This window comes from Calidris pugnax, unplaced genomic scaffold (assembly GCF_001431845.1).
Source record: "Calidris pugnax isolate Ruff unplaced genomic scaffold, ASM143184v1 scaffold125, whole genome shotgun sequence".
Taxonomy (NCBI): Eukaryota; Metazoa; Chordata; class Aves; order Charadriiformes; family Scolopacidae; genus Calidris; species Calidris pugnax.
The window spans coordinates 2,096,274-2,115,567 of NW_015090906.1; the positions used below are offsets into that span (position 1 = coordinate 2,096,274).

At 41.7% G+C, this 19,294-nt stretch overlaps 1 protein-coding gene across 12 annotated transcripts in view; it reads right to left on the bottom strand.

The window, feature by feature from the left end:
* Positions 1–19,294, bottom strand: part of CELF2 (CUGBP, Elav-like family member 2) — a 383,288-nt gene that overhangs the window by 229,123 nt on the left and 134,871 nt on the right. For 2 of the 12 annotated variants that reach the window (XM_014949078.1, XM_014949077.1), the window contains exon 1: positions 18,120–18,340. The exons of the other annotated variants lie outside the window; for them this stretch is intronic. In XM_014949078.1, coding sequence (XP_014804564.1) covers positions 18,120–18,193 — 74 coding nt within the window. In that variant the 5' untranslated portion in view covers positions 18,194–18,340. Of the gene's footprint in view, positions 1–18,119; positions 18,341–19,294 lie in introns of those variants that run through there. 12 annotated transcript variants of the gene reach the window in all.

Here is a 19,294-nt window from a genome sequence, read left to right on the forward strand (position 1 = left end):
AAAAAAGCCCGTAGGCATCACGTGGCTATCAACATTCAAAAAAAATTAAGTGTCAGTTCAGTGCCTCCCAATATTCCAGTCCACCTTCTCTAAGGATCAGCATCACAAAATCAAGAGAAAAAGAAAACTTCTGCTCTTGGTTGCTCTAAAGCATCAACCGAAGCCAAAAACCAAGCACATAAGGACACTTCTGTAAGTTGTCCCTTCTTAGATTCTCAAAGTGACAGATATTAAACTCTCCAGAAGAGAAGCCAGCTCACACCCCAGGAGCAATAGATGCAGGGGAACAGTCAAAATTTAGATGGTATTGGCAGGATTATCGTTAGGTCTCATATGCAGTCAGCTCAAAAGGAATATATCTTCCACAAATGTAAATATACTCTTGCAACGCTACACTTGTTTAACATCCACTGCTGTATATTAGTCATCCCCCACCTATCATAAAGACACAGTGCAGTTAACTAAACACCACTGCTGCATGAGAGAGGTTCGGTTTTAATACACACAAATGAATTAAACTAGACATAAGCAGGTTATGAAACAATGAGAGAGTTGCCAAGAATCAAAGAAGAGATTGAATTTAACCATTATTAAAATGACAAAACTTGGGATCACCGACTGTAAACAATTTTCATCACCTAATTAAACAGCCCATTAGTGTTTTCAAAAGAGATGGCTGGCGGTGGCCACTCAGAAAAACTGTTGACTTTGCAATGGTTTGTGCTCCGAGTTAATGGAGTTGATTTCAAACAAGCCCTTCTCCTCTGCAATTCATTACAATCGCATCACATCCTCCCTGTAATGCTGTTCCCTCTGGAATCAAAACAACAGCCCATATTGCCCAGCACGTGGGGCAGAAGCTTTGCTGCTCTCCAGCACTAACTGCCCCGGGCACACACAGGGCAGAGGGAGGAGCTGAAAGCAAGGCACTGCTCATAATCTGAGCACCTGTCATGGATTAGGATTACTCAATGTGCAGAGTAATAACAAAAATATAAACAAGACAAAACAGGCTGGGGGTAGGGACAGAGGCTGAGCAAGAGAAGAAATGAGGAGCCACCACTATACGTCTAATTTTGTTTTCATTCTTACATTGAGTTAAACTATACATCTGGAAATGACAAAGAAGAACCTAAAGCATGTGCTATAAAGATGCAGTGCCAATGAAAAAATGAAAATCCCTTGAATAAAGTTAATTTTCAGAAAGAGTTTGCAGTATGCCCGTTCCCCACTGACAGGGCATTTTGTATTTGTGAAGGAGTCTCCTGTCAAAAATTTCTCAGAGGTCTCGAACCACACGTTGGCATCAACTTCTAGTGAAGGGCTTAACAAAAACTCCCCCGAGTATGTGTGCAATCCCAGTCACCTGCTGAAGTGATTTGCCAAATGCTTCGGAGCGATCTATGGCAGAAAACTTAAATGCTGTGATTCTCTTTGATGCCAGCACCCGAGCCAGGAAAGCTGAGCAGAGCAGGACCTGCCTGCAGCTCGAACAAGATATTGTAAAGGCTTCCCATCTATCCACAGAAAACGAAAAATTAAAGAACGTGAAGATTTGCTGAACTGTTCTAAATGATTGCGAGTCATTGTTTAGAACAGGCTCCTTTCTGTCTTTATCTCTCTCTTAAATAGAAGTGTATCAGAAAATATATTTGTTTATGCAAATTGGACATCCTTCTCCTATTTGAATTAGCACTATAAGTACATTCTGTATCAGTGCAGACATACTCGATGTATTTAATGTCAACACTGCTAGCAACGATGGAGATTGGAAATATTGCTCTGCTTGTTGGCCGTGGAATAAATTTGCCAAACAGAATCAGTGTAGCTCTAGAGTTTAAATTAATGCAAGCAACACTGTTATCAGTAGTCTTTAGCCTGCCACTCTTAGCTTCTAACAGAAACATTTAGGAATAGGAAGCATTACATCTGGCTACAGCTGCATATTACATGGTCCATTGAGACTTAGATGCTGATGGCTGAACTGAATAACAAACAGCTGGGTATAAATGCAAAGATCAGGGAATCATAAGAAAATGCTTGTATAGTATCTTTGAAGCCTCAAACACAATGATACTGTATTAGCGCTATTAGCATCACAGAACAAAATAGCCTGAGGATCGGCGTTCAACTCCTCAGCGTGGGGAAGCAGCCACTTTAAGGCAGGTAACAGCAGACTCTTCTCTGACTACTGAAATATTTAGATTCAAACAGTGTATTTTTATTAAAAAGTTGGTTGTGAAACTAACATCAGTCCCGTCTGCAGTGCCAGGTAAAAGTCAGCCTCCTTGGGATTTACGGGACATACTTCTCCATCCTTGGGAACATCTTGAAATTCTTCTAAAATTAACAAAACTGATATTTTTGGTGCCGCTGGAAATTTAAGACACAAAGATCTGAAATGAGACAAGCTTGATTCAACATAGGAATAAGCCATTTACTGAAAACTGTGTTTCACTCCCCCATAGGTCTAAAGGTTGCCAAGAAGGAAAACCAAATTCCAGAGTACTAGTGTGGTCACAGTGATGGCTCTTCTCAACGGTCCTGTAGGTGTTCACAGAAACACAAGGAGCCGTGCAATCCTTGCAATTCAGTGCCTTCTCCTGAACAAGGAATTATTTTTTAAGTAAAAGAACAAGTGAGTGCTATTCTATTAAATTTACTCTACAGATTGCACTTTGCCAGGAGTGACACCAGACATGACTATCTGGCCTACAAAGCAACAGTACAGAAAGTATCAAAAGACCTCTCTAAGGCAACTGAAGAATAAAGACCAAAAAAAACTGTGTGGAAGAAAAGACCTAAAAATTGTCACTAATTGGCATAAGGGAAGAAAAAATAGCTTGTGCTTCCTTTTATAAAAAGACTGCTTGTTCGGTAAGTGAACATGAGTCGTCTGGACCTGTAAGACCTAGAAACCCACTTTCCTGCCTGGTCTGAACTCTCCATACCTACCTAACTGGACATCCTGCAGTGCAAACAACACTTTGCTAACTCTTGTCCATCTATACCAGCATTAGCAGGGAGGGAGGTGCCTGGGGAAGGGGATAATTACACACACTGAATGAATATAGGTATACAATACGAAAAATGAAGAGCAGGTCTCCTTGTAGCCTACTCAATAGAACATGTCTCTCCCTGTACTGAAGGTCTTCAAATCCATTGAACATTCCAGTCCCAGGAAGACAGGTGTCCCCATCACATTTCTGAATGGCCTAAAGACCAGAGACATCTCCCAAAAGAGATCCTGAAAGCCTGAGGAAACATATTTTTGATTCATTAGACGAGACCGAACAGGCTTGAGACTGCGTTTTGGATTCCAATGGAAAAACAAATATTCAGGAAGACGGTGGAGACTATTTGTTGAGCAAATGTAATGGCGGGTGATGTTGCATGCAGAGAAAGAAAATACATTTCTAGCTTTCCAGAGTTAACCGATGAGGAAGAAAAAAAAGAGATTCTTGAAAGGAAAATTTAGCTATATAACCATATTACAGTTCTTGGGCCTCAGGATATGACAGAAAGGTGTAAGTTGACACGGCATAGAAGAACATCGCGCATAAGCACAGAACCTTGCATCTTGACAGAAATTCATCATAAAAATAAAATCAAAAGTGGGTTATTTTCACTAGTTGACATATCACTGCCCTTTTATCTGTCTGGGTCCTGGTACTATTATATAAGAAGAAACTCCCGTCAAGATGCTAAGACCAAAGTGGGTTTAACTTCAGCAAAGAAAGTTGCTTCAATTTCTCTACTGGAAACACAGCCTTTGCCAATGTTGAAGATAGCTCTGAGAATTCAGGAGCATTAAAGAGGCTAATGTACTTGAGCTTTGTTCTAATTACTTTTCTTAATAAGTTTTGCTGGACCACTAAGAATAGATGCTGTCCTGGGAACTCCAGCACTCAATCACCGTGGTGTTCCTGTGCGTAACTTGCAGCAATCAGGCAGCAGAACTTGGAGGCAAAATTACCAACTTGGGCAGCAACTGCAAAAAGAACGTGGATCTAATTGCCCTTATTGTCACCTGGCTGCAATATGAAGTTGCCCAGAGCCCCTTCTACAGAAAGCTAGATGGTCATAAACAGATATGTACTAAGACTCATATTATTTCATTTAAATTATTTTTAAAATGGCTATTAAAAATAACTGTGAACGTACCAAGAGCTATGAAGAGCATCCAAATTATCACTTTCTTTTTAGAATTAAAAAAAAACAGCCAGACTGAAAGGAAAGTGGTGGACACACACTGATTTTAGTCCAGACTATTTGTGCTTCTAGCAATAAAGTCACTGACCTACATGCATGCGCTTATTAATTGCCCATGGATGTATAGGCATTCAGGACCATACCTCATTTATTTATTAGCATTCATGTGATCATTCAACACCTCTACCCATACTCCTCAATGCAGTAAATCACAGAACCAATAACTGCACATGCTTTTCTCAAATGCATTTATCCCCCTGGGCTCATCCCTACAGAGTCAAATTCTACCTTTCAAGAGAATTCTTGGAAATGCCCCACTTATTGGAGGAAAAAAACCAACACTTAAACCTAAAGCTCATGAGAGGAAAAAGAATGCCTGGGTGTTATGAACAGGTGATTGATATACTGTGATTCTATGAGTTTCTACTCTAAAAAGCATATTAGTAAAGTTCAGGATTAACCATCTCCATCTAGGAGTTTTTGTCTAAGTTTCCAATGCTTGTTTTACACAATTAGGAAGTCAAGGATACCTCTCTCCTCTCTACTTCTGGTTCTTCAGCTACTGGAATGAAAGAAGGTAACATTTTGCTGTGAGGAAGAGGTGCTTTAGTTAGATGTGCAGAGTTTGAGCTGCAACACTAGAAGTCCTTGGTATCCAGGAGAACAACATAAAAATCAGAATTTTCAGTACTGTTGTTTTCCTCCTGAAACACACAGCTGTTCCACAGCATGGTGTGGTAGGAAGTTTCAACACCCATATTATGACCTGTGTAATAAATATTTGACGTTACCACCAATTGGGAATAAAATCTCAAATCCATGAAAATAATACTATAAATAAGAAAACAGAGTAATTACTCCAACTTTATTTATACCGATCTCAATTACAAATTTTAGTTCTACGAGTTTCAACTGCAAACTACTGGAAATAACAGCACTAGCTTGATCATCAGAAGGCCACAATTTTCAGTGAAAAACACTCTAACACAGGCTAATGGTGCCGGTTTCCTGTATCTGAAAGCTACGATACTGGGCCTTATAGTTTGATTTTTATAAGCCTTATAATGAGGGTGGAGAGGATATACATTCCATTCTTCAGCTGCATTTTTGTTCCACAAAGACTGCAATTTTCAGTCTCTTGAAAATGTAATTATAGATAATGTTTGCATCAGTGGCAAGAACACAATGAGCACATGGGGCATGAAAACTCCACTCAAATCACATCCTCTTAGGTTACGAAGCTTGTCTTCTGCCAAGAGTGGAGGCATTTCAACAAGCTAACATTCACTATGAAAAGGATTGTGGTTTATAGTAACTCATACATACATTCTGCTTTTACTTTTCCTATTATTCTACTCTCTGCATAGGGGAACCTACATAAACCAGAACAAAGATTTATCGGAGTTACTTTGAAAGTCTGATGTCTATAAAAAATCTAGAATACAATAACTAAAAATCTAGAAGTATATCAATACATCTTGTTCAAATGACCATGCATTTTGCAGTTGCAAAAGCAAATCAAGTCCACCCCAAAAAGATAGCAGGTGAAAAGGTATCAATGTTGCAAGAGGGGAAGTCACTTTGAGACAAACTAACCAGGTTCGGATTAGAAGTGAGACTGAAGGCTGCTTCAAAGCTAACATGGTCAGGAAGTTCAGGAAGAGAAAGCAAGCCTTTGATTTGGTCTGAAGATCCACCCAGAGTAAATTATTTTCGGGTAAAACAAAATGCATGTATCTGATATTAAAAAAGAAATCCACATCAGAGGAATATAAGTTAATCACATCCTAAGTAAAAGTGATTTTTACTTCTGTATTCAGCGTAACTACTTGTCCGCCTCAGTAGTAAAACCAGAATCAGCCTCAGGCATAAGTGATCTTGATGCTGCTTTGGTGCAACTTTCAACATATCCATCCCTTGGAGTGCACTGAGCTCCTTGACTAACAAAATTAACCTGCTTTCTAAAGAAAGCAGAGTTTTACACGCAGAAGAGGATGGAGGTTCGCACATCAGAACAAAGAACCTACACAGCTGCCCAAAATCTCACAGGCAATTAGATGTGAGGGGCAGGCAGACCCAGAGCTTGATGCCATGAAATAGTCCCCAAAAGGCACAAAGGGATAAGAATGGAGGGTGGTTAGCGGAGAACCTTATCTCACTAAAGCCCACAATTTAACTGCAAGTCTTGTGATGCCATTAAATTTACTGCCATAACAGATCGAGATGACTTCTTTCTAAAAGAAAAAAAAACAAAAAACAAACAAACAAACAAAAAAAAGAGGTAAAATGAATGTCTTAAAACCCTGAAGGTAAATTAGGATAACCCCAAAAACACGTTATCAACCGTAGCTTCCTCTCCAGTCACAGAGCGTTGTGATTCTCAGCACTAGGAGCCAGCACTCGCACTAATTGGGAGTCCTAGCATGCAGCCACCAAAATACTCATCTTCCAGCAACCCTGGGGAGAAGCACGCAGTGGTGTTTCATAAGCAAAGAGGAGAATCAGACTTAAGCTCTTGTCACACTGAATATGTCCAATCAACATAAATTCTTTGTTTTTATTTGTTCGCGGTGCATTTGGATCACAGATACAGAGCGCTTTGAAATCAAAAGGGAGTCTGCCCATTGACTCAACGAGCCTTGGATTCAGCCCTTAATTTATTCAGAAAAACCAGTCTTTCTGGAATCGGAATCTCCGAGCTGATTCTAAACCACTCATGTTAGTTGAACTTCACCACCAGTTTCACTGTGTATAGAGTCAAGCGTTTAAAGAAAGGACTATATTGTGCTGAAGCCTGTATCTATTTTCCTGCTGCATCACTCAACTTGCAGCTGCATATACTTAACTGTATAGAATCACAGAATCATAGAGTCGTCTAGGTTGGAAGAGACCCTTGGGATCATCGAGTCCAACCATCTACCCTACTCTACAAAGTCCTCCCCTACACCATATCCCTCAGTACCGCATCTAAACGTCCCTTAAACACATCCAGGGATGTATAGGGGAATACCATTCCCCTTAATGATAAAAAATTTCACCTAAACACCTCAACATCGAAGCAACTGCTCAGCCACAAAGTCTGTCAAAGCTACAGTGTGGGAGAATTGCTTAACATTTGATTAAATTTAAGTCCTACTGAGTTTAACCAGGTCTTCTTTCGATGCTCAATATTCCTGGCGGAAACTCCCAGCTTATCACGTGGAATTAACAGATGCCCTTGAGAAAGGCATATTACGTAGATGCACAGTGATTTGCAGTGGGTAAGTAGGGCAACTTGTGGTTGTGGAAAAAAAAACAAACCACAAACCAACACGATAGTATCGTATTTGGTTCAGAACTGTTGTATGAGGTTGCTTTAAAAAAACAGAGCTACCTAATAAAACATCCACTACAAAAAAAAAAAAAACAACCACAAGAAAACCTACCATATTTTGTCAATCAACATATTTATTAGACAACAGATCCCCAGAAGACCTAGAAAAATCATAGGCAGGGCTGATAATTCCAGTATGCTGGGTCTGTGAGCACTGACCAAAAAAATGGATGGTCATATTTCCAGGGACTTTCAAGACACAAGCTGGATAGTAAGAATATAAAATCATTAAGCAGTTCAGATCTAAATTATTGTTGGTTCTCCAAGATCAATAGGTTTCTCTTGCCCATCTTATTAAAGATGGAGGAACATAAACTACATGTTTTGCAGATATTTATAGGAACTTCTTCCAGCAGAGAAACTGAGGAGGAATCACAGAGGAGTTTAAACACAGGGTAAGGGGCTGACCCAGCAATCAAAGCGACCTTTCAGTGGTGGTGAAGTGGAGATAGCACAGCAGGGTAGGTCCTACATGGCGAGGTAGGACACGGGAGAAGGTTCTTCCAGGCACGTAACATGGAGCAGAGCATGCTGCAAGCTCCCAGCATTTTAAACAGACACAAGCAGGGCAAATTGCATATGTCAAGGACAGAGAAAAATACGGCATGAAGCGGTAAGAGACTGGGGAAAAAAGAAAGTTTTAGCTATGTTAATGGATTTTTAAAGTGCTTGGTGCTAAACTTCTTCACTGATGAAAAAAAAAATAGGTTTTTCAGCTAGATCTATGAGGTTTTTCATTATTTACAGCATATTATAGGATTGGATAAAAGGGCTTTGTTTGCTGGTTCTTGGCAATGTGATTATTTGCTGTTAAATATTTACAGATTTTTTTTTGCCCAAAGAGTTTTGGGGAAGGAGAGGGAAGTTGATTTATTTCCTTCTGAGTTTCCATGAAGCCTTCCAGGTTTGCATTCAGAAATTATCAGCAGCAATTTCGCATTTTCTGGGATTTGAGGCTTTGCTGGGCTTAAAAATACAATCTTTGTTTCTGTTAACACAAATGATGCTCCACTTTTTAAATATAACATCAATTTTAAATGATTATTGTCTCTGCTAAGTAATCCTGAATTTGCATCTTTTATGAAAAGTCTGCCTACATACCTTTCTCTCCACATTTTTTTCTGCACATCTCCCTTCCACAATACCCATCTTACCCAGGGGCCTGGCATCTCTCAACTCCAAATTCACTCTGTATATGTGGCTTCAAATTGAACTGGAAAATCCGAGACCCGACTGGCCGAAGTCAGCAGCAGTCCTCTCTATTTCCTTTCCCACTTGAGCAGAAACTGAGAGCCTGGGGAAGCTCAGAGACCTTCAAATCCTCTGCAGGCCAGCAAAGTAAAGAAGTCTAAGTATCCCCTGATGTGGAGGTGAGGACAGAGGGAGCAAAGAGGCACAGAAACAGCCAAAAAGTCTCTAGCTCCTGCAGAGCTTCCAGGTAGCAATATGGGCATCTTAGCAAGCTGAAAATTGTGCCTTTCTGAATCCTGGAGTGTATCTCTTGCTACAAGTAGCCTGCTGTTCCTTGACAAAGACACGCAGGCAACAATGATGCTGCTGCAGGACCTTTTCCCAAATCCGATAAACTGTACACACAGGGGGAAGAAGAAATGACCTAAAGAAGTCTGGAATAATACTTTGAAAAGACAGGGATCAGCCAGTGCTGTTGAAGGCTGCTTGGGCCAAACTAAGCCTTGTAAACAATGTTTCTGGCTGGAAAACAGATCTGATTCCTCTATGAATTGCTGCGTGGTTGTTTCAAAGGAAGGGCTGGCATAAGACGTTGAAGGGTTGCTTCGGTTTCACTTTACAATCACAGCTAGGAACCTTACATCAACATCTACAGGGCCACGTTGTAATGGCCACTGCAGAAAAAGAAAGCTTAAAAATACGCAGAATCTGCCCCAAAGTGATTATGCTCTACAATATATAATACAGCATACAAAGCTTTGTTCCATTCCAATGAAATACCCCAGGAACAGCACAGGCATTGACCTTGGTTACAAGATATTAAAATTTTTCCTACTCTAAACAGCCTTGTCTTGAAGATAAATAAACGTGGTCTAGCACATGAGATACTAAACTACACTTAAGCAGCAATGAAATCAGGCAAACACAATTGTTTTAAAAATCTGTAATATACTGTTGGGCTTTCTTGGACTACATCTGAGTGCTGTTATGGAGCTGCTGCATTTACTGTCTTCTCCACAGACAGCAAGCTAACTTAAAAGGAAAAGTTGTACTCTGTCTTCTGCAGCCAAATGATAGAGATGAATGCTGGTGAAAGCTGAGAGCCCTCAGGCATCGAGATGAATCCTCCTTTCTGGCAAAGGGGAAAAGGTTCATCAAGAACAAAAGAAACCCCCTGCCCCAACCTGAGATGTGTGAAGATCCCTCAAAAGAACACACACCAAATTAAAATCGATTCATCTCCCACTCCATCATCAAGATAACATCCCACTTGGCCAGCCAGGTAGAACAGCATCTGAAAACTTAGTTGTCTCTTGTTTCCATGTTGAAGTTCACTCTGAAGTGAGCGACCAAAAAAAAAACCAAAACCCCCTACAAAAACCATTTATACGATTGCAATTCATGGTTCAGAGCTAGACAGCCTGGCACAGGATGCAAAGCCCAGCATTATGCATTCCTCATTCAAGCCAAGCTCCTCTAAACCCATTGGAAGTTTGGCTTGAAAATGGACTGCAAGCTACAGTTGGTAATAAAATATCAGATAATAGTGCTTTACATGTCCAGCGACGTTCTCTTTTTCTAAGAATTGCTTCACTTGTCATCTAATTTCGACATCCTACAAAATTAAATGCTAATTTTATTTCTTCCTCTTCCCCCTGGTCCCCTCCCACTCAATACCCATCTCCAGAAGGAGCTGGCAATTCTGAACCTGCCAGAGAAACCCAGCATTCACCTTGCGATCCTAAAATGTCAACGTTTCAAGGAAGAAGTTACATTACATGGGTCAGATTAGGACAAGGGAACAACGTTTGCAATTTTTTCCCTGGAGAGATCATCTCTATCATCCCTTAATTGGGCACTTATGGTTGTGTGGTAAAATCTCCGAAGCAGCCCCCAGTCAGGATATTTTCAAAAATCAATTTTAAAGACCAAACAATCCAAAAGCGCTAGGAATTTTCACAATAAAATTCATATTTATAGTAACAGTCACTGTAATTTCCTGAACTTTTTTTTCTCTGTCCTTTATCTTTGGTTTTTTGGACAGCAGGGTACAAGAGCAGTTTGGATAAGGGAGCTAAAGTACGAAAAAAAAGGTTTCTAAGCAATAAGATCTTGGAAGAAGAAATTACGCTGAATTAAAATAAAAAACTGAAAGTTCATTTACAGGCTAATGAAATGATCAACTTTTTCTATACGCTTATACAGAAACATTGCAAACAAAATGATAGACTTTTTTTTTCTCCTGAAAGACATGACAAGGGAATCAAGTTTGCTAAAATGCAGGGTGAAATCACGCAAAACCGCAGCCATCTAACGTGCCATTTCTACAGTGTTTTGTATGAAAACCAGGTAGAGAACAGGGTTTTCTCTAAGAGATAGCCACTGGGCACGGAGTGTGTTTGACAACGTTTCAGACTCGTAATGCTTGTTCTATGATCCATCTGTGGTAAAATATTTAAAAAACCAAGTGCTTATTGATAAAGGGCATAGCCAGATGTCTCTCTCGCTAGCAATGAATTGGAGGTGAAGGCTGACAGATCCAAGCAATTGAAGGAGGCAAAAAAAAAAATAAATAAATAGAAGAAGGGAATAGATCACTTGATTTTACAGATTTTCAAATACAGTTATCCTCTGCCAGAACTTAATAACTTTCAATTACCTGGGTCTGTTTCAGGCAAATGAAGTGCACTTATCTCACACCAGGCACCGTCTCTGCCACCGGACTGGGTGCCACTGAGCTCTGGAGTCAATGACACAACAAGTGATGGGTCAAGCAAGCTGTATTTTTTCTATTTTATTATTTTTGCATCTCTGAGCAAGTTAGCGATGTGAAGCTATCGGGAAGCAAGAAACGGGAAGAAATGGGCACGTGTATATTAAACAAGACGTCAGCGTCACGCCTTTGGATTAAGAAGATGAAGGATCTTCATTATTTTTCAGGGTTATAAAACAAAAGATAGCTCTTGTCAGCTGTGACTTGCAATCAGACTGAAACTGCTTCAAAGGATATAGGATGTAGGAACAGAATACAAGAAAAAACACAGTATAGTCTGGGACAGAAAGGGTCATAGCTCATTTAAAAGGAACTGCCTGTCCTCCCATCATGGAGATATCCAGCTACACTCAATGGCTAAAACGGGGGTGAACCTGGACATCTCTCTCTTACCCATACAGCAACTACACTGTCGTCCGGGGTCCAGTGTATTTGAGTGAAAAGAAACCAAAAACAGTAGTAAATTAGCATTCCAATGAATTACCACCACTGCTTGGAGACAGTCAGTGTTAGGCCTTTCTGTCAGGACTATATTTGCTTTATGATGCTAACCCACACAGAAAAAGGAAAATAATAATAATACTAATAATCAAAATCAGCAGATCACTAATGTCATTTTCATGAAAGATCAACGACTGCATCTCTGAAATAACCACAGTCACAAACTTTAAAGCCCCAGAATAAGATCCACAGAACAATTTAAGAAATTAACAAGGACGTGACAATCCTAAACCAAAACACTCAGGTTGCTGTTGTTGTTTTCCTGGGAAACCTGAAGTGGCTCAACTCTTATTGGCTGACAGGGAAAAAAGGACATTTCCTACACGTTCCTTCGCAGAGGATGAGTGCATCCCCGGTGGCAGCAGGGAGCTGGCTGAGCTGGGCATGAGCCCGTCTTTTCCAGAGTCACCTGGGCACAGGTGGACCATGGGTGCATCCCTTCCAGTGTCCCCTGGGCACGGCTGGACCCAAGGGACACTTGGAAGGGATGCACGCGTGGTCCAGCTCTGGAGCATTGCTCTTGAACTTGGCTTCAAGTATTGCCACCACTTGAAGGACAAGGGAGAAGCTGTTGTGGGGCAGAGACAGGACTCAAGCTACTCAGTCTTCTTCAGCTGAGTTCCAAGAGGCAAGAGAATGTAGCTGTTCTCTTTGGTATAAACCATTTTTTGTATTTGTGTAAACCCACACAGGAAAAAAATATTAAAAAAAATAATCACCAAACAGGCCCTATTGGTACAGTAGGCAACTCCTTTGTGAATTGGCTCATTTAGGCATTCATTTAAATACAGTAATTAAGATTTAACACAAAACAGAAGCTGCTTTCAGATGTCATTTTGAAGGCCAGATGATCTCCTCTTTATTAATATTATAATTTTAAACTATTGTCAGCTGATTTTTCAAGGATCAAGCTGTGAGCAAAGAGAATACTCTGCTGAAGTGTGTCCTATTTACGTACCACGGTCTCAATGAAAATGAGAGATTGATTATAAATCTGTGAGACAAGAGGCTGGATAAACAGCACAACTAAATCTCAAGGTGCTTTGTCTGGACGATAGGAGTGAATTTACAGCTTCAGCATCTGCCATTCACCTTTTCTATTTAACACCATATGGAAGAACACAACAGCGTTTAAGGCAACATATTTCTGAAAACCTTTACGAGAAAGCCAGCAGCTTACTGCAAATGAAAAATGAAATCCTGGAGGGAACACAAGCGCTTCTCTCCCTTTCCATAGCCATGCAGAACGCGGGAATGCGGGGGGAAAGCAATTAAAGAATGATGATTCTAAAGGGGGAATAATTATTTCACAATTACTTGAGAACATTACATTTATTGCTCTAATTATTTTTTATTTTCCAAATAGGCATTCTTGGTTCCTGCATTTTTCTTGCACCTATGAAGGTTTTTGTTGTTCTCCCACTTCTTCGCGAAGGAAAGTTCAGCCTCACTCCCTACATGTATTCTCTATTTTGTGACTTTAGCCTCTGGTTAACCTTGCCCTGCCACTAGTTTGTTTTAATCAAAGGAAACCATGCCAGAAGATGCAATATACTTCACAGTTATGTGAACACACTGTAGGAAACACAGTTTGTAGAAATAAATAAAAAAATATATAAAAATCACCTCTCCGCTTTAAAAGGGAAGAGGTTTTTATATGCTTAAACTATAAGACAATACCTTTTCTCTAGACAGTCATGTCTTGCCAAAGTGTATTCTTTACATTCCAGAAACTTTTAAAATCTGAAAGATTTTGTACACCTCTCCCCTATATCAGTTGGGTCAAATACTTTTTATATTAATCTATGAATTAATTATGAAATTTGAATAGTCCAAATGCTCATAAGATATCAAACATCCAAAAATGCCAATGAAATATTTATTTAGAGTTATCAAAGTTTTTAAAGCAATCATAACTGATGATTAATTTGAATGATGAATACATGTGGGGGAGGCTTAAAACCTTGTGAGATCATATCATAGGAAGTGGAAGATATATTTAAATATTAATGTCTTGAGAGTTATCATAGGTTAAATACTGGATGGGGTTCTAGGAAGCTACTAGAAAAGATGATGGGGAGAAGGACACCATGAAATCGTAATTACATAATCAACATCCAAAGATTTCTTTTCCTTTCTGCAGCTGTCAAGAGTCAAGAATTTTCTTCTTTTGCTTTGCTTTCCCTCAGTAGTGACCCAAGGAATCTGTCATGCAAGTAACAAGTCATAATACTTAAAATAAAGGTATTACTGAATCAATGTTAGAACAAAATGCCAGTGTAATAACGAGACTATGGACTTAAAAAAACAGCTGATGCCCAACTATCCATTTTCAGTTAGCAATTCATCATTTTATATTCTACATATATTTTTAAAAAATAGTTGAGAAATTATTTTTGACAGTACGTTGAGTTTTCCCTCTGGTGAGGTTAATTTTATTACCTCCACTTTATGCTGGAAAAAGTCCTATTTTGCAGGTTTAGTGCAGAAAGGGCAGCTTTGGTTTTGTAAAGTGCAAGAATGCCTGTGAATGACGACATCCTTTATTTATTAAACAATAAATACAAACAAACAAAGAGTACTGAGAACTGATTTTCACTGCCTTTTTAATCAGCATCTTGCACATATATCCAATTTTGACTCATCTTGGGTAAGAAGAGGCAGGAATTCAACGACTAAATACTTTTACACGTACTTGCAATGGAACCCATGCAATTGCATATGCGCTGCTTTAAGCATCACATATTTAATTGGCATCATACAAAGCTATCAAAAATTAAAGTTAAATTCTGAGTTTGTCTCGGTAGTAACACACGCTATTACTCATTTACATTAAAGGTAACCCCTGCAGCAGAACGTGTATCCTGGAACGGAAAAATCTTTGGTGGTATTGCAGAAATCAACGTGGGGGGTAACGACGATGAGTATTTAATCCTCAAAGCAACCACTTTACAACCATCCAGTTGGCATGTACATGTAAGGCAGTGAAATTACTAAGCAAATTACATTGAACTCGCATTTTATAACCGCACTTAGTAACTATTAACCCTCTCCTGCCCTGCCCAAAAACACACACAGTTTCCACTTACATCTTCTCTTCACAATTGCTACTTGCACACAATTAGCACACCCAGGCGATGCAGAACATCAGTCAATTTCTGGTCCTGTAACCACAGCACTAACCAAGCGGCCCCTTTGCAAGCACAGACGATGGCTAAAGCATCCAACTTGCCATCTGCCCTCAAGAACAAAAAGTTCATTCATCTTTACGCTTCATATCCTAGAGGGTCTATTTTCCAATGCATGCCATTAATGAATTTTTATTACTAAAACTGCCATTCAGTTACTAACCAGGTACACCCATGCCATGCATACAGTTTAATTAACTAAATAGTCACACTCGAAGTAGCTGATGTTCTATTTTACTTATATTTAGCTAGATAACAACAGCAGCAAAATTTGGAAGGAAGCAACATTTAAGAGCAATTAGCAGTCTCAGAGAGGTAAGAGTGCTTTAACTTTGACAGTTATCAAGCTGGCAGTTAACTTTCACAATAGGTATGCACTGAAAGTTATTCCTTGAAACTACTCCTTCTCAGGTGCTTGTTGAAAGAACGGATGACAGTGAAAAGAATTCCATTTACAAAGAACTTTTAAAGGTGTGAGGAACGGAACTGTGAGACTGTATGGTGTCGTTTTCCTAAAATATCTGATGTGCCACCGGCATTAAAAAAATATTAAAAAAATTTAAAAAAAAATAAAAAATCTAGTTCTGCAAATTTTCACTGTGCATCTTGCTAATTGCCTCACTCTAAAATAGGAGATTCCTTTCTGCTAAAGACTGGATGGACTCGACCAGATGGCGAGGTTAAAAGTTTTGTGGCGTGTGGTAACCGGGAGCAGGCTCCGTGCCGCCCCGTGCCACCCCACGGAAGGCTGCTGGCGGCTCGCTGCACGCCTGGGCTGGGCCAGCGACAGAGGAAGGGGCATAACGTGCCCGTGACCCCCTACACGTAATCAAACTGCATCCTCGTCAGCGCTGATTAGTCCAGAGAGTTGGGGACTTGCAAATAAACGTACGTCGCCACTTGGCTAGAAGGACGAAATGAAGATGTTTTGAAACTGCAAACTGCAGAGTTTTAGAAAGGCAGGGTAGCAAAGCTTCCACAGACAGTGTCTAGTTTCAATATTTATTATTTTTTTCTTTTAGGAGAAGCTCCCTTAGTAAATAGCAACTTAGGCTTGATATTAATTTGTATGCATGACACATGATCCCTCGAAATCGTACATCTTCACAATGACTTAGATCAGCAGCGAAGCAAAGCTTGGTTAATACAAGGAAGCACATCACAACACTACCACTGACAATGCAGGAGGTAAACTTCAAGAAATTACAAAGTCCTGTCCCCCCCCTGCCCCAAATATATGAGGAACCAGCACCAAATCCTACAAGGATGGCACGTATTGAACAATTCCATTATTAACCTTCTGTATTTAGAGATCCACTTAGAAGCTGGCGTATCTCTAGAGTAATTTTGGTTTCTTTGGACACACAGTTAAGAGCTGTGTCTGATGAACGCTGACTGCGTTTCAAGCTGTGTTAAAATATATTAGGGATGCTTCCCAGGGAAGAGGAGTACAAAGATAGCAAGGCAGAAGGAAGAGTTTGACACGGTACTCCCTCCCCCCCCGAGGGGCAAGTTGGAGATAAAGTTATATAAGCCTAAGTGACAACAGGGCATCGTCAGCCACAGTTAATAGTGCCTTTGAGCTCGGAGATGTTTGTTAGCAGTATCTTTTCCGACTGCCTGGAAGGACAGCAGGTAGAAAGTCTAATCAAAGCTGAGAGGATGAAAACAAGGGGAAGCTCGGCTGTGGCAAGTCCCTCCAGAGGGCTGCAAAGCCAACGATACCAACCCTCCAACTTTGTACCCTGACAGTCAAACCTATGCCATTTTAATGCAAAAGGCGAGAAATACAGCACCCCTTCCAAAACTGACCCCTGCCAATAAAAACGGGGACTTTACAATGGGAAAAGCAAAACACGGCACAGAACTTGTTGGAATTTAAGATCGCGAAACCGAGACACCGGGCAGCGTTTACGCAAACACTCTGCTGTCCTTCAAGGACTGTAAAAATAATGTAAGGCATCCGCACCAAGTAGCTTCTCCCCCTGCCCCTCTCCCCTCTCTCCCACGCACTTATTAAATCTCAGCTGCCTGCACAACTGCCCACCACCCAAATATCTCCGGGCTGAGCATCGCTGGTGCCAGGGAGAGCCCTCCGCCTTAGGAGAAAGTTTTGCTTGCCAGTAAAGAAGGTAATAAAAGTCTGAATAGTCTCCGATGGGGGCACGGTATGCAACCTGATTTGTGCAAATCGCAGGTGACAGTCTCTGCTGCACACACGGCTTTATTTACACTTGTAACTTAAGCGCTGCCTCAACCCGAATAGCTCCAGCACAGAGTCAATGCCAAAGCCTCTCGCTTCATTCTAATGTAACTCAAACCACATTTGTCATCCCGACGAAAAGAAGGGAAAGCAACAAAATAAAAGACGTTTTGGATACTGTAAAATCACAGCACAGCCCTCAGCCTCTCGGAGCTTTCAGCAAGTGGCTACTGCCTTGTTTCTCGCTTTTTTTTTTTTTTCATATAAGGCTTAGGTTACCTGAAAATCCCTGTCAATTGGCAATGCCCAGGAGGATGATAATAGAAACTTTCAGATGGAGATTAATGGAGCAGAGATGGGCTAGGGGAATACTTCTCTTTCTGAAATTCCAGCATTCAGCGCCTTCCGATAAATCTTAGCCCCAGTTCAACCCGCACGTAAAACAACCACCTCACCCTAATTAACACTCTCCGTCCCGGGCAGCTGTCGGGAACAGGACGAAAAAAAAAAAAAAAAAAAAAAAAAAAAAAAAAAAAACTTTCTGACTCGCAGCGGATGCTCAGCGTTTCATTTGAAAACTGAGGAAGGTTTTGCAAGGGGATTTTTTTTGTTCTGCTGGGGAAGGGCAGCGTGTAGACCCCCCCCCCTCCCGGTAGCAGCCCCACCACCACCACTCACATTCTGTCAGAGACCAGCAAGCGGCCGTCGACCATCATCTCCGGAAGGAAATCCAGCTTGAACGAAGAAGTCATGCTGGGCTCGCTCCGGCGGCGGTTTGGGGGCTCCCGGGAGGATGCGGCGGGGCTCGGCGGATCCCACAACTGCGCCGGGCGGCGGAGAGGCAGGCACAGGTGCGGAGGCCTCCCCGCGGCAGCCGCCAGCCCCGGCAGTTGTCACATTTCTCTTTCCCTCCCCCCCCCCTCTCCTCCTTCCCTCCCTCCTCTCTCTCTCTCTCTCTCTCGGTGTGGGTTATTTTTTATTTTTTTTTTAATTTTTTTTTTTTTTTTTTTTTTTTTTTTCCCCCCTGCTGAGGCAACCGTCGGTGGAGCGCCAGGTGCTGAGCGGGGAGGAGGAGCCATCTCCCCGCTGCGGATCCCCGTTAACCCCTCCGGCCCCGGGGAGAGGCCTAGCATCGCTGTGATTTGAGGGGGGGGGGGGGGCGCACCCCCCCCGTAAAAACGTATTTATTTATTTATTTATTTAGGCGGCGGTCGGCCCCCCTTCCCGGGGGGCCCGCCCCCTTTTTTTTTTTTTTTTTTTTTTTTTTTTTTTTTTTTTTTATTTTTTTTTTTTTTTTTTTTTTTTAATTTTCCGCCAATCCCCTCCGAAATCGACTGCTGAGGCAACCGTCGGTGGAGCGCCAGGTGCTGAGCGGGGAGGAGGAGCCATCTCCCCGCTGCGGATCCCCGTTAACCCCTACGGCCCCGGGGAGAGGCCTAGCATCGCTGGGATTTGGGGAGGGGGGCGGAGCGCACCCCTCCCGGGGCTCCCCTCGGGGCCAAACTTTAAGGGTGGCGGCGTGGGAGGGGGGTAAGAACCGGCCGAGGCCCCTCAACATCTCCCCCGCCGCCCCACGCTCACGGCGGGATGAGGGGAAGGGGAGGGTGATGAGGGGGAGCCTTCCTCCCCGCGGAGCGAAGAGTCCGGCAGCGGCGGAGAGCCCCCCCCTGCTTCGGTTTCTACCAGTGGTTTGCGCATACCCAGTTCTTCCCAGTACGGGAGGAAGGCACGAGTGGCCGCTGCCGTACTGGGAGCGCTTGGAATGTTCAGGTGGGTCCCTCAGGAGAGGGTCTCTCCACCCAGGTTCCTACCGTTGGGACCTCCTCACCCCTGGAGCGCTCCAAGGGATGTCC